The sequence below is a fragment of the Prunus mume genome, linkage group LG4, assembly GCF_029339155.1.
Source record: "Prunus mume cultivar Tortuosa linkage group LG4, ASM2933915v1, whole genome shotgun sequence".
Classification (NCBI taxonomy): Eukaryota; Viridiplantae; Streptophyta; class Magnoliopsida; order Rosales; family Rosaceae; genus Prunus; species Prunus mume.
The window spans coordinates 22781665-22797278 of NC_142701.1; the positions used below are offsets into that span (position 1 = coordinate 22781665).

The following is a 15614-nucleotide window of genomic DNA, read 5'->3' on the forward strand; positions in this document are numbered from 1 at the left end:
GTTGGCATGCATGTCAAGATTTGGGTAAGAAAGAAATAAAAAAAACAAATGGATTTCTATTGATTCCTTACACGCAGTCATTTCAAATGTAATAAATTAAGTTTATTTCAAATACATTCAAACTAATATAATTTTTATTTTTATGTTAAATTTAGCTTTCTTGTCAAATTCAAAATTTTCTTTCAAATCCGTCCATCAAGACGGAATCTAATACTTTTCTCTTCATCATTATAATCACGTGATTATGATTGCTTATAACATATTTTCATAATCAAACACTCTTGATTACCTCAGTAGAATAGGATGTCGTTGTCGTTTTCCCAAAAGCGTTAAGAGTTGCGTAGTCGTAGACTCATGTGCAATTTCGTCGCCACGTTGAGCTCGGATGTATTCTACCAAACCCTCTTTATTAGCTTGGGCTTGTATATATTTCTTCCTCTACATAACTGCTTGGCCCGAAAACCCAAAACTAGAGAGAGGATAATTGAAAGCCCACCATCCCTAGTTATGAACTGCCTTTTTTTTTTGGGCGTGACCATAAATTGGTGTTATCAACCTACACATGATATAACATATAAATTTTAATACGTCACGAGTTATTTATTGATCATATATCTTAAAATATAAATTTATTGTTCGTCCACGTTATAATACGCAGATCTATAACACCATGTAACTATGTTACGGTGGCACCGGACAATCTTTCATTGACTGCTTTAGGTGGAGCTGGGTCGCAAAAGAGTGGCACTTGGTAGTCCCATCCCATCCCAATAGATGCCATCATGCCAATGACAGAAGAAAACGTGAAACTAATAATTGCCAATTCTTTTGTACTATAAGATCAATTATGATATCTGGATTTTGTGGGGGAGAAGGATCATCAAGATTCAGGAAGAGAAACCTCTGTAAAATTACGATTGATTCTCATCCAGCACTAATGAATCTTGGTATTCATATTCTGAGGTTTAAGCTTAACCCTTTGCTTCAATGACGTATCATTACCTTTGTCGGTGGGTTTTTTTAAAAGAAAAAACCAAAAACTAAGATATGGAAGGACTTAAGTAAATAAAATAATAAGATGAACCCAGCTGCTTGTTATAAATGTATGGAAGCAAAGTCTTCCATAGTCAGTAGGATTTGCTATCCATTTTTAATGCACATCAAAACCTAATCTCCTTGTTTAGCTCTGAATTCATTATCTCAAGTCAAAAGGAGCAACCAATCACTAATTTTATTGTCTGCCAATCACAGACAAAGGCATTAATCTAACATGAAACCATCACTACTTCAATCAAGATCTCCTTTTTGACTGCAACTGGACATGTTACTCATGCAGTGCAGATGAGCCTAAACTGAGAGAAAACAAACAAACACAGTAAATTTTATCTCTTTTTACTCCAATCATCTGCTTAAACAGTAAGCAATAAACCAAGCAAATGGCTTTTTTCTGCAGCTCATTCGTTTTTACCATTAAATAAATAAAATATTTTATTTTTATGCCACAAAATTGGGGACTTGGATTGGATTTCTTCACTTGACCCTAGGTACGTGGTGTGGACTGATCAGTGACAGTCAGAACTTATTTCTCTGCTTACAGACAGCTCATAGACACTCACTCAAGACTATTGGCCTACTACAAATAAAGAAGCAAATCTTCAAAGGAGATCCAGCAGAAAAGCACTTCTACTTAATCCTCTAAAAAGCATTCAAAGAAAAAGGAGAACAGAACAAATAGAAAAAGCAGAAGAAGTGAGGAGCTTTCCAGAGGGAAAGATAAAGACTGAATCTTTATCTTCTGGGAGGCTTTTATTTTGCACTTCAGCCCCATTTCTCCATTGTTTGCTCTCAAAGATCCAGAGAGGAACATGGGATTGTACACAAGTGTGTGTTGTGTCATATTGGTTGCTCTGCTTACTGTGACCTGCACTAGTGGGGAAGATCCTTACAGGTTCTACAACTGGAATGTCACCTATGGTGATATCTATCCCCTTGGGCTGAAACAAAGGGTACGTTTATCATTTCTCTCTCTCTCTCTCTCTCTCAGACACATAAACAAGCACTTCTTTTGTTTGTTCAGTTTCTCTGTTCTGGGCAGTTTTGTTGTTGATGAAAAATTGCAATGGCCGGTTGCTAAAAATGAGTTTTCAAACAAAAATGCAGGGGATATTGATAAATGGGCAATTTCCAGGGCCGCAGATCGAATCAGTCACCAATGATAACCTCATTATCAACGTTTTCAATAGCTTGGACGAACCTTTTCTCCTCTCTTGGTTAGTAATTCCTCTGTTCTTAAAAAAATAATAATAAGTTTTGTACTTGTAATTTTGGACTGCAACACTAATACTTAGAAATGAGATTCAATCATTACTGGGAAGTGATATTATCTTTTTTAACAGTTGTTATTACAAAAGCACCTATTTGAATAAGCACACGTTTTAGTCACTTTGTTCAAGTGGCAAAAAGTGAAAATCTTGAAAAATGATTGGTCTGTTCAAAATTGTACTGTAAAAAACTAAAATGAAAAAAAAATGGGTTTTCTCCTGTTGACTTTCTAATGGATGGATTGATAAGCAGAGGCCAAAGTAACCCTTTTATTAGCAGAATGCCATCACCAAGTTTATTGCCCTAGCAGTTAGACTAACCATCAAGTCCTGCAATTCTTGTTTAGGAATGGTGTGCAGCAGAGAAGGAACTCATGGCAGGATGGGGTCTTTGGCACAAATTGCCCCATTCCACCTGGACAGAACTTCACTTATGTTCTCCAAGTCAAAGATCAGATTGGCAGTTACTTCTACTTTCCTTCCCTTGGCTTCCACAAGGCTGCAGGAGGGTTTGGTGGCATCAAAATTGCAAGCCGCTCGGTTATCCCAGTACCTTTCCCTCCTCCTGCTGGAGACTTCACCATATTGGCCGGAGATTGGTTCAGTAAAAATCACACTGTAAGTAGCATGCTTAAAGACTATGCCAATTATCACACACCTACACACACACACACACACACACACACACACACACATTTGTTTTAATGTGCCAGAAAACTAGAGATGATTTATGAGTTAACAATTAGTATGTGCAGTTGTTCACTGAGAGGTCTAAAAATCTGATCACTCTAGCACTACTCAAGATTTATAATCGTTGTCAAATTCATAGCAGATGGCATGTGATATGAGTTCATTTTGATGGGATTGTTTTGAATCCTACAGGATTTGAAAGCAATTTTAGATAGTGGGAACAATCTTCCCCTCTCTGACGGGCTCCTTATCAATGGCCGTGGATCAAACGGATTCACATTTACAGTTGATCAAGGTAATTAATCAATTCAACAAGTGTTGTGAGCACCATTTCTGCGTGGTCATGGAATTGATGTAACTTGTTTCATGTGTCATACTTGCTTGGCAGGCAAGACTTACAGGTTGAGGATATCGAATGTGGGGCTTACGACTTCTATCAATTTCAGAATCCAGGGGCACAAGATGTTGCTGGTTGAGGTGGAAGGCACCCACAGCCTTCAGAACACTTATAGTTCCCTTGACATTCATTTGGGGCAGTCTTACTCTGTATTAGTTACAGCTGATCAACCAGCACAAGATTACTACATTGTTGTCTCTACGCGTTTCACTTCACAAGTGCTCAGCACAACCTCCATTCTTCACTACAGTAACTCAGCAGGAAGCGTTTCTGGTCCTCCCCCTGGTGGCCCAACAACTCAGATTGACTGGTCTCTTGAACAAGCCCGATCTCTCAGGTGCTTATTATTATCATTATTTTCTGTTCGTAAGCGGATGCGTTATACATGGTAGTGCCAGTTTTCATTGTTGACATAGATTCTGCTATATAGATAATCGTTTGGTGAGTGTCTATTGAGATGGCATACAAAATGATCATGTTGTTTGCACTAACATTTTCTTTTAAGAAATCATATCATTGAACATGATATGCACAAAAAGATGAACTATTTCAATATACTAGGCCTATTATACACCACTTCTCATATTATTTTGAATGAATGACATGTTAAAACCAGGCGGAATTTGACAGCAAGTGGTCCAAGACCTAACCCCCAAGGCTCATATCATTACGGATTGATCAACACCACACGTACAATCAGGCTAACAAGTTCTGCTCCAATTATTGATGGCAAGCAGAGATATGCTGTGAATAGCGTGTCCTTCATCCAACCCGACACACCACTTAAACTTGCCGACTACTTCAAGATCTCAGGGGTGTTCTCCATTGGAAGCATCCAAGACAACCCCACTGGAGGCGGTGCTTATCTTCAGACTTCTGTCATGAATGCTGATTTCCGAGGCTTCGCTGAACTAGTGTTCGAGAATCCTGAGGACACTGTGCAGTCATGGCACATTGATGGCCATAGTTTCTTTGTTGTGGGGTAAGTTCTCTGCCTCAGAAATTCAGACATTTTTCAACTGTTATGCAATTTGAGAAATTCAATAAGAACATATATCTTAACCATGGTAATTCTGATATGGGCAGGATGGATGGTGGACAGTGGGAACCTGCAAGCAGATTAAGATACAATTTGAGGGACACGATTTCTCGTTGCACCGTTCAGGTACATCGATAAATGCAGCTCCTTAAAAACTATATGTGACTTACAATTATGTTCTCGTGATTGTTTTTTAACATGGATGCCATTTCTTATCACAGGTGTATCCCAACTCATGGACTGCAATTTACATGCCATTGGACAATGTGGGGATGTGGAATGTGAGGTCCGAGAACTGGGCTCGCCAGTACTTAGGCCAGCAATTCTATCTTCGCGTCTACTCACCTGCAAATTCATGGAGGGATGAATATCCAATCCCAAGGAATGCTCTTCTTTGCGGTCGAGCATTAGGTCGTCAAACGCGGCCTCTATAAGCAAAACCAGAATCTTTGAAAGGTAAAACTGTGACCAAAGGCTGTCAGGGTCATTATATGTGAACTAGGAAAGGAGAGGATATATCTGCAAATTAAAGATGTAGTCAGGGCTTAACTCAAGCCATTTTCACGAGTGTGTGTTTGCTTCTCTTCTGTGTGATCCAAATCAAACTCATTGGATATAATTTGTATGGGTTTTGTATTCTTTGTTCACATTATTCTTAACAAAAAAAAAAAAAAAAGAAGCCCAACTCTGTTCCTATGAATATTTCCCCCGATTGTGTAACACGGCACGTTGTGATATTACTGGTAACAACAGTTCCATGGTTGCTGTCATGTCTTTTTAATATTGACAGAAGCAAAATGTCTTGCTATAGTTTCAAGCCAGAAGATTGAAAATAGAAGCTAATCTGAGAAGATGACACAAGGACATGCGACTTTAATGGATTTCAAGCAAATACTCAACTCAAAATCAATTGATAATAGATGAAATCACTCCGACCCAAAATCAATCAACAATGAATGGATACACTTTTTTTTTTTTTATTAAGCCGAAGAATGGATACACTTTCAGTGCCATGCGCTTTCCGACCCTACTTGTTCCCGAGAACTTAACTTGCTCTGCATGAACATTCATCTGAGTGTCGGAGATATACGGGGATAGAGAGAGAGATGATGAGATATCGGCCAGGCAGATCCACTTGTGCTTGCAAATTGCAAAGTGGAAGGTGGGTAATTTAATTTGGTTAAGAGTAATATTTATGGTCGAGCGTCGGTAGGGTTGACCAACTTCAATGTGCATGGCATGGAGAAGCCTCACATAACTGGTTAGGTCTATGTTTGGGCTCTGCTCTTTAAACTTTAAAGCATGCATACGGTGGAAGAAATATATAAATCAAATGTGAAAAGCCGAATAAGGGTCTAACCTAGTAGAAAATAATCTTGATTTGCATATTAATATTCTCATGTTTAAATCTTATGATACTTTGACATTATATGTGTGAGAAAATTCTCTCCCTCTTTTTAACTTTGACAACAACAAAAAAGTGATCAGATCGACCACACAGCCTTTTGGAGAAAGGGACCTTTTAAGATTAGCTCAAAGGTTTATAAATTATAGCCAGTCGAGTTTACTCATGCAATTGGGACTTGGATTCTCATGCTTTTAATTAAATTCATGTCATAATGAGAAGCTAAAAGAACTGTACATAAGTCAAACGGTCAACGCAAGCTGAACTTGATCTATATATCCAATCCAAGTCAGGTTTTGACTGAGTTGACTTCCTCCATTTGCCATTTAATTGTCCCCCAAATCTCCCAACGGTTCCAACGCGTGACATGAACATGCACCCATTAAAAGCTGTTCAGTAGTACTGTATTATTGGTTAGTGAGTGAAGCCTATAAAAGGATCGCCTTTTCAACAATGAAGAACACAACCTCAGCAATCTGAGAATTTAGTGAAGCCTTTTTTTTTAACGAAGCCATGGGCATCGCTCCAAAATGGCTTTTTTTGAGTCTTGTTGTCCTGTACATTGTCCTCCAGTTGAGTGCAATCAGCACTCTAGGTGATGACAAAGTTGACAAAACTAGATTTCGGGGTGATGATGATGATTGTCCATGGGGCCGGCGATCATGCGGTGGTCGGTTTGGTCGAGGGCCTCGTGGTAATGGCGGTAGGGGTGGCGGCATTGGCGGAGGAAGAGGTTTCGGTGGTGGCGGAGGTCATGGCGGAGGAAGAGGGGCTGGGGGTGGTCTAGGTGGTGGAGCAGGAGGGGGTGTTGGTGGAGGCGGTGGCTTTGGTGGTGGCGGAGGAGGTGGACTTGGAGGTGGTTCGGGTCATGGTGGAGGCTTTGGAGCTGGAGGAGGTGTAGGAGGTGGTGCTGGAGGTGGGGGTGGTCTTGGTGGTGGAGGAGGTTCTGGTGGTGGCGGAGGAGGTGGTGTTGGAGGTGGGTCAGGTCATGGTGGAGGTTTTGGAGCTGGAGGAGGTGTAGGTGGTGGAGCTGGAGGGGTTTGGGTGGTGGTGGTGGCGGTGGAGCTGGTGGAGGAGGTGGTGGTGGAGTTGGTGGTGGTTCAGGGCATGGTGGAGGTTTTGGAGCTGGAGGTGGTGTAGGTGGTGGCGTTGGAGGAGGTGGTGGTCTTGGAGGTGGCGGTGGTGGTGGTTCAGGAGGAGGAGGTGGTCTTGGTGGAGGCTCAGGGCACGGAGGTGGGTTTGGTGCTGGTGGTGGTGTAGGAGGTGGAGCTGGCGGAGGTGTTGGTGGTGGAGGAGGTGCAGGAGGAGGTGCTGGTGGCGGAGTTGGTGGAGGTTCAGGCCATGGAGGCGGATTTGGTGCAGGTGGTGGTGTAGGAGGTGGAGCTGGCGGAGGGATTGGAGGTGGAGGAGGTGCAGGAGGAGGAGGTGGTGGCGGTCACGGTGGAGGATTCGGAATTGGAATTGGGATTGGCGTTGGAGTGGGAGCTGGCGCGGGTAGCGGCCAAGGGTCTGGAAGTGGGTCTGGTGGAGGTGGTGGAAATTAAAACCATTTAACTTATAAGTAGCTTCTGCCTGGTGCATGGCTGAACTAAATATTATATGAGTTCTCAGATTGTAATTTCTGAAGATTGTAAGTCCAATTTTTATAAGCTACGCAATTAAGCTAATTTTCCCAGAAAACTATGGAATTAAGGGCGCATTGAGGTTCCTTAAGATGGTTTTGTTTTGAGTATTGAAATTCATTTCACATGTTAAACACAAAATACATGTTTTCAACATCCAAATTATCACTTTCATCCCCTTAACTCAACTCAACTGGTGAACAGGTCATAGTGGCCCCATGACATGCGAAATCCAGGGGACTAGTTACAAATCTCAAGCTTATTTCTTTCTCCACACCTATCACTCTGATTTTTTTTTGGATGGGAATTTAAAGCCCATCTACCCCTCTTTTTCGAACAGAAATAATGTGGCTACCACATGCTGGTTTTGTACTAGTCATATGTTCATACTAACCTCCATACTGTACCACATGCAATCATGACTGTGCCTTTCATCCATGGCCAAACCATCCTTTTTGTATACAATTTTTTTATTTATTGTATTCATCAATAAGGCCACCAACTTGTAGTACAAGTGTAACAACTTGAAGAAGTCAATGTTTCTTTTAATATTGTTTATACAAGTGATGCTTGGAGAGAGAGAATTTGAACACTAGACCTTAAGTGCATATGTAACTGCTCTAAATTACTTGAACAACAAACCTTTTTGCGAATAAAATGTTAGTTATAAGAAATGCGGGACAATTTAATGCTACATTCAAATTGGGAAAACAAGACAACACAATTAAGGAAGGTAACCTTTTTTATTTATTGAGTCATAAGAAAGGTAACTTTGGAAGTCAAAAATACAATCAAGGGATGAATTGAAGGAATTAACCAAACAAGACAATAAAAGTCAAATAAACCCTTAATGAGCATGAAGAGTGTTGAGGAAGATAGTTTGAAGACATTTAATAAACAAGAGCAATGAATATATTCCCAAATGAAGATGCTACATAATCCAATTTCAAGATATATTTTTCTTGCTGCACAATTTTTTAAAATTAATAATAATAAATAAATAAACAGAAGCCAAAGACACATTTACCCCCTCAAAGGAAGATTAGGCATAGAATAATTTCTCGGAGTTTTCTTTTTTTAATTTTCTCTTTTCTCTTCTCTCTTAAGCAACAAATAATTCCAAGAAACGAAGGCGTTTTCTCGTGTTTCAATAAAAACGCTTTGCCTGTCGAGTACCTGATGGAGTTCCTGCCGTCGATTCGAAGATAAAATCACATGGGTCCCACAAATCGACCGTCAGAAATAAAGACGCGTACGGTGCTGCCAAAGACGTAGCACACGTTTCGCAGTCCAGAGGCGACGCCAACGTGGATTCCCGCTGCTTCATCACTCTCCTATATAATAAGAGGCACTTTCCCGCCGCTCCCTTCTAGAGAGAGAGAGAGAGAGAGAGAGAGAAAGAGAGGCTTTGTCTTCGACTCGTATATCCTCACTCAATTAAACCTCGAAACTCGTGATCGCAAAACCCTAACTCGCTCTGCACCACCAATGGAGCTTCGTTCTCGCAAGAGAGTCGCCGGCCTTCTACCGATGGTAAAGCTTCACACTCGATTACCTTTTCCCTGTGTTGTTTCGTTTAGGATTTGTCATGTTTGGTTACTGAGAAAGTGTATAGGTACAGTGGGAAAATTATTTGAATTTTCTTCCTGGGGATTGAGAGGGATATGAATTTTGTTACAGATTGTTGTCTATCTATTCACGAGCATGATGCTATAACTTAAATACAACTGTCCATATTGGTTTGGCGTTTATTCTGAAAGCAGGAAATGAGAAACATCAGGAAGAGGAAGATATAATCCAGGGCACCGAAAGCTCTGATGAAGATACTTATTTACCGTCTGCGTCTTCTGCTTCTGATAGCGAAGAAGGTAAAATTAATCTTTCGTAACTACTAGAAATGCATCAGAAGTTTCGAAAAGGATTTACTTGAATTTGATTTTGGGGGTCTGAGGGATTTAGATTTTTGTTCTGTTTTCTATGACTACTTCTTTGGGTGAATAATTTTCCCAAATGTTATTTCCTTTAGCAGAATAGTACTTTTATTCTGGTTTTGCCCCCTCCCACACTTCTTTATTTTGATATTTTCCTTTGAAATGAGCAATGTCCGTTTAATGGAAGGCTGGAGTCTGTCTTCTTGCTGGCTTACATGTTTTACTGACATACATTGATATATTGATGCACGTAGGTGAAGAGCATCGATATAATGTTGACTTAAATGATAAACCAAGTGTTATAACCCCTATACCCAAAAATGGGAAGGTGGGGCGAAAGAAGGTCAGAGGAGAACCAATTTACGAAGAGAAAGCACACAAATTGACTCAGCAACCAGTCGAAATTGACTATTTTGGGTTGCACAAGAAAAAAAAGAAAAAGAGTTCTAAAGATAGGGAGGCAAAGCAGCGCTTGAAGTGGAATATCTGGGAAGAGGAGCATGATAAATGGATTGATGACAATGTAACTGAGGATTTTGATCTGGAAAATCAGAATAATGTGATAAGTGAAGTTTCTGAGGCACCATCTGATCTAATTATGCCTTTACTAAGGTACCAAAAGGAATGGTTGGCCTGGGCCCTCAAACAAGAAGAGTCTGAAACTAGAGGAGGAATCCTCGCAGATGAGATGGGAATGGGCAAGACTATACAAGCGATTGCTCTTGTCCTTGCTAGACGTGAAATTAATTGGACATTTAATGAACCAGGTTCCTCCACAAGCTTTCCTGGAATCAAAGGCACCCTCGTAGTCTGTCCTGTGGTTGCCGTGAGCCAATGGGTAAATGAGATAGAGAGGTTTACTTCAAAAGGAAGCACAAAGGTTCTGGTTTATCATGGGGCCAATAGAGAGAAGAGTTCTAAACAGTTCTCGGAATATGATTTTGTCATTACTACATACTCCATTGTTGAGGCCGATTACAGGAAGAACGTGATGCCTCCCAAACAGAAATGCCATTATTGCGGAAAGTTGTTTCATGAGAAGAGACTGTCCGTTCACTTGAAATATTTTTGTGGGCCTCATGCATTTAGAACTGAGAAGCAGTCTAAGCAACAAAGGAAAAAGCATCTACAATCAATACCACAGAAGACATTTGAGCCTGTTAAAGACAAGAAGCATGGAGGTTCCAGGAAGAGATCAAAGCTGCACAAGGATAATGATATGGATTCAGAAGATGTTGGACAAGGCTTCAGCAGAGCAAAGTCGGTTTTGCATGCTGTGAAGTGGAACCGCATTATTTTGGATGAGGTGCGTTGACTTAATTTAGTTGTAATAGGGTATTGGTGAAAAAATTGTTGCTATGATTATCTTGAAATAAAGAAATAACAATCAGTATCTTTCAGCTAATTATAGGTGAAAGTTGCTTTCACTAAAATTTATATTAATATCCTTTTTTTTTTTCTGATCTAGCTTGATTTATGTTCTGTGTTTTTCTTAGATCCTTTTTTGTTCAATTTATTGTCAGGAAGCCCTTTTTTTTTTTCTTTTTTTTTTCCAGCACTGATACTGTTCTTTACTTATTTACAGTGTTCTTTTGAAACAAATGTCTCTAACTTGTTGTTCAAACGTAGGCGCATTATATAAAATCTAGGCGTTGTAATACTGCAAGAGCTGTTCTTGCCTTAGAGTCTTCATACAAATGGGCTCTAAGTGGCACACCCCTTCAGAACCGTGTTGGAGAACTGTATTCTTTGGTAAGGTGTACTTTATTTTAGATATATTGACTATATAGTCAGGCTTTTTTCTGGCCATCTAGCTTATATATTTGCAATTGCATTTGCACAGGTGCGGTTCTTGCAATTAGTCCCCTACTCGTATTACTTGTGCAAAGACTGTGATTGCATAACTCTTGATCATAGGTATGATCTAAAGAATACATGTAGTTATAACTTGTGTTCCTACATTGTTGGATACATTTTTCCTTGTTAGGCATATATGACAAGGGACTTCTGTCAATAATTAGTGCTGGATCCTTGTAAATAAACAATTAACTTCTAGCTCTTGTCACTTATTTTATCCTTTTTCCCATTCCTCATAACCATTAAGTTTTTATTTGAGTTATTTTCTGTCTTAAGTGCTTAAATATTTCTACTGTAATACATATTACATACTTGTGACCCTGATGCAGTTCCTCAACACAATGTTCAAATTGCCCTCATAATTCAGTCAGACATTTTTGTTGGTGGAATAAAGTGAGTTTGCAATTTGTTATTCTTTTCTCTTGTTATTTCCTTATATGTTGATTTATTTACAGAAATAATTGTGCTTACTTGTGTTGTAACCCTTGAACCTTTCAAGTATGTGGCGACGCCAATACAGTTATATGGAAATCAATTCCGAGGAAAAAGGGCGATGCTATTGCTAAAACAGAAAATTTTAAAGAACATAGTCCTGCGACGAACTAAAAGGGGCAGGGCTGCTGATCTTGCTCTTCCTCCTAGAATTGTAAGTCTTGTTTCAACATGGCAATGTCTGCATTTCTGAAGTCTAGATTTCTTATGTTCCTTTTCCATTCTGCTGCCTATAGGTTTCATTGAGGAGGGACACCTTGGATATCAAAGAACAAGATTATTACGAGTCACTATATAATGATAGTCAGGCACTATTTAACACGTATGTCACCCTTTTTCTTCCTCTGCTTTCCTTCCCCATTTGATAAAATGAGATTTCTGCTTTAGTAATCATTTTGAACTTGCATGCGAATTGCAACTTGCAATTTTAAAGTGGTGACTAATTTTTTATCCTCCATGTTGTAAATATTTTTAGCTCCTCTCTTATTGTTTTTGGAATTCCTCATGTTTAAATATGTTCAATTTTCATGTCCTTGGAAATTCTAATTATGGTGACAACTTGTTTGTTGAATTGAACTGTGTTCTACTACTATGGCCTGTACGACGTCTCAGGACAATGCTTTGCCTATGTTGGCGTGCTAATATCCATTTATAGTTGTTGGATTTGCTACTGATTGCATTGGTGTATGATATGTTTCTTCCTTACAGATATGTCAATGATGGAACTGTGATGAACAATTATGCTCACATATTTGATCTTCTCACACGCTTGCGGCAGGTGTGTAATTATTGAATGTAAAGTATGCTTTCTCAGTTACAAACTTAACTCTGTCTCCTTCTGTTACATTTTTTTTTTACAGTTCTTTTTGGCCCATTAGTGCTGTACATGTCTCATTCTTGTTTTACTCTCTACAGTCTGTTGATCATCCTTACCTTGTGGTGTATTCTGCAACTGCTGCACTGAGAAACGAAGGCAGGGTTAATAATGATATCAATGAGCAAGTATGTGGCATTTGTCATGAACCAGCAGAAGATGCAGTGGTTAGTTGATCTTTTCTTCAAGACTAATGAATGGCTTTGTCTTGCTAAATTGCTTTTTCTTTCTTTCTTTTTGTTGTGCTTTGGACATTTTCGTGATTATAGGATATGTCAATCTGGTCACCATTCTTGTAGATTTGTCAGAATGTGTTTTTGCTCTTAGTGTCTATGTTCTGGATTTTTTACTTTTGCAGTGCTCCTAAGAGGAGAGTTTTCTTCATTTATTGTTAAATTGATTTTTGTATTACCTACAACTGCTAGGTATTAGGGAAATAAATAATCCAAAGTCTGTATTGTCCTAGATTTCAAGAGTTTAAATGCTTGATTAAGTGGGATAACAGCAAAACATACTTTTGATCTGAAATAGGGGATATGATACTTTAGTTTAATTCCTTGAATAAAGTTATTTATTATTTGTTACTTTTTGCTTTCAGTGGCCAGTTAAATGCTTAGTAGTGAGTATCCTGCGTGTATTTTAAATTCTTCTGCTTTGTTATTGATTTCCTTCTAAAAGTTTCTTTTGATGTTCCAGGTTACTGCTTGTCAACATGCCTTTTGCAAGGCTTGCTTGATTGATTTTTCTGCTTCTTTGGGACAAGGCTCATGCCCTACATGCCCTACATGCTCAAAAGTACTTACTGTTGATTTAATTACAAACCTAGGTGCTGCTAATCCGACTACCAAAACTACCATTAAGGGGTTTAGATCCTCAAGCATTATGAACAGAATTCAGCTTGACAACTTTCAGACTAGTACAAAAATTGAGGCTTTGGTACGTCATTTGATTCACATCATATATCACCATTTTCTTATTTTTCAATCATTGCTATGCTGGTGATAAGGCCACTGAAATAGGAATTATATGTGACCATGGGGTGCATCAATGCTGTTAGGGCCCTTATTGAGAGGTTGTTCCTGAGGCCTGCGAGGGTTTTACATGACTCATGTCTCAGGTTGGTCCGTGAGGATCCTCCTGTCTACTGATGATTATTTTGGTGGTATACTATGAATTTTGGGTCTGGCCGGTGGTGACTATTGTTGTGTCCACTAAGTCGCTTGTCAAGTCATGTGTTGGCAATTCACTGTTCTTTCCTATGCTAGTTCGCACATTTTTCACTTAGCCAAAAAATATGGAATCATTGGTTTACCATTTTTGTGCCATTGCTTTCAGCGTTTGTAGTATTGTTTGGGTTACTGGCTAAAAGAACAATAGAGTATAGATAATTCCCAGAGGCATCCTATTTATTTACTTTACACAAGCACACACACATATCCTAGTGTGCACATTATCTTTCTCAACTTGCTTATATGCTTTCTTCACTGCTGACTGCATTATATTGCTCTAGAGGGAAGAAATCAGATGCATGGTTGAAAAGGATGGCTCTGCAAAAGGTATTGTTTTCAGCCAGTTCACGGCATTCTTGGATCTCATTAACTACTCCTTGCAAAAGGTAAAACTATTATCATATATTTCCAGTATTTTCTTATTCTTCAATCTTGCATCAGTTTTCTGTTTGTGCTGTAAGAAAGTATTGGTACTAATTTCAAGAAACCGTTGCAGTCTGGTATCAAGTGTGTCCAGTTAGTTGGAAGCATGACAATGTCCGCAAGGGATAATGCTATAAAGACATTTACCGAGGATCCAGATTGCAGGATTTTCTTAATGAGCTTGAAGGCCGGAGGTGTTGCTCTTAATCTTACAGTTGCATCACATGTGAGTAATGTCTTCTTTCACGGTTTTTACATTCGGCTGTCATGTGTGATTTATTGGGAATTAAGCTAGACACATAAGAGGATCAAGTGATTCAAAGACATCACTGAAAGTTATGTTTTAAACTAGGTATTTTTGATGGACCCGTGGTGGAACCCGGCTGTTGAGCAGCAAGCGCAAGATAGAATCCACCGAATAGGCCAGTACAAACCCATCAGGTGCACATTTTACGGATGCAGTGTTCATAAAACCTGGGTTTCTCCCTTTCTTTTAAGAGGTTTAATATTTTCATCTACGTGACAGAATTGTGAGATTTGTAATCGAGAACACAATTGAGGAGAGGATTCTAAAGCTACAGGAGAAAAAGGAACTAGTGTTCGAGGGGTAAGCCTGATTTGTGCCTTTGTTTCTTCTTCTTTTGGATTGTCTAAGTTTACTGGTTTTACAAATAGTGTGATCTGTCTTCTGTGCCTTCTGTAGTACTATCGGTGGTTCTTCAGATGCCCTCGGAAAGCTGACGGAGGCTGACTTGAAATTCCTCTTTGTCACTTAAGCCGATGTACAATTAACTTGTAATTAATTGGAATAGAAATGTAACAGTTTTGGAAGAACTGATTTCGGAGTTTTAGCTATTATACATAGACCTGTCAATGGATCGGTTTTGATCCAAATCCGATCCGATCCGAATCTGGTGTAATTAATAGGAAATGAATTGGATTTCTCAATCCGATAATTCAATTACAATATGAATTCGGTATTTCAATTATAAATGGATCCGGATATGGATTATAGTTGATTTAATGCAACTTCATATGAAGTATAATTTAGTTTTTCTATGCTTTATTTATATTAATATTTTAGGGTGTTGATTTTTCCACTCCTAAGGAAATGTAAGTAAGACAAAAAGAGTAGGAACATACAATTTTCAACGAAGAGTGTAAATTGACAAAAAAAAAGAAAAAGAATCAGCTTGCATATTTTGTGTGAATGAGTAATTTTAATTTTATATGCACTGATTTTACTTAATGCTAATTTTTATGATAAAATATCAAAATTTGATATAAAAAAGAGATAAATCAAAATTTGATATAAAAAAGAGATAAATACCATA

General features: G+C 38.9%; 2 protein-coding genes and 1 pseudogene across 2 annotated transcripts; all 3 read left to right on the top strand.

Moving 5' to 3' along the window:
• The first annotated feature begins 1532 nt into the window (after positions 1–1532).
• On the top strand, positions 1533–5147 carry LOC103329294 (L-ascorbate oxidase homolog). Its single transcript, XM_008231742.2, has 8 exons — positions 1533–2006; positions 2161–2270; positions 2669–2939; positions 3204–3306; positions 3400–3745; positions 4025–4390; positions 4495–4573; positions 4669–5147. The coding sequence occupies exons 1-8, from the start codon at positions 1866–1868 to the stop codon at positions 4879–4881; spliced, it is 1629 nt and encodes a 542-aa protein (XP_008229964.2). The 5' UTR covers positions 1533–1865; the 3' UTR covers positions 4882–5147.
• Positions 5148–6264: 1117 nt separating this feature from the next.
• On the top strand, positions 6265–7532 carry LOC103329356 (uncharacterized; annotated as a pseudogene).
• Positions 7533–8747: 1215 nt separating this feature from the next.
• Positions 8748–15304, top strand: LOC103329295 (Helicase protein with RING/U-box domain-containing protein). The gene is made up of 16 exons (XM_008231743.3): positions 8748–9007; positions 9238–9342; positions 9660–10711; positions 11035–11157; positions 11249–11322; positions 11592–11655; positions 11762–11908; positions 11991–12076; positions 12463–12532; positions 12670–12795; positions 13325–13564; positions 14139–14243; positions 14354–14506; positions 14633–14721; positions 14807–14887; positions 14984–15304. Exons 3-16 carry the CDS (start codon positions 10004–10006, stop codon positions 15054–15056), a joined length of 2139 nt encoding a protein of 712 aa, XP_008229965.2. The 5' UTR covers positions 8748–9007; positions 9238–9342; positions 9660–10003; the 3' UTR covers positions 15057–15304.
• The last annotated feature ends 310 nt before the right edge of the window (positions 15305–15614 follow it).

What these genes read in the sequence shown, in the direction of transcription:
- LOC103329295 (XM_008231743.3), top strand. Translation starts at nt 10,004, where the DNA reads ATGCCTTTACTAAGGTACCAAAAGGAATGGTTGGCCTGGGCCCTCAAA. An exon ending in ATTTTTGTTGGTGGAATAAA is followed by an intron (nt 11,656 to 11,761) that starts GTGAGTTTGCAA and finishes GAACCTTTCAAG; the next exon opens with TATGTGGCGACGCCAATACA. An exon ending in TTAACTACTCCTTGCAAAAG is followed by an intron (nt 14,244 to 14,353) that starts GTAAAACTATTA and finishes AAACCGTTGCAG; the next exon opens with TCTGGTATCAAGTGTGTCCA.
- LOC103329294 (XM_008231742.2), top strand. Translation starts at nt 1,866, where the DNA reads ATGGGATTGTACACAAGTGTGTGTTGTGTCATATTGGTTGCTCTGCTT. An exon ending in CCCTTGGGCTGAAACAAAGG is followed by an intron (nt 2,007 to 2,160) that starts GTACGTTTATCA and finishes ACAAAAATGCAG; the next exon opens with GGGATATTGATAAATGGGCA. An exon ending in GAACAAGCCCGATCTCTCAG is followed by an intron (nt 3,746 to 4,024) that starts GTGCTTATTATT and finishes TGTTAAAACCAG; the next exon opens with GCGGAATTTGACAGCAAGTG.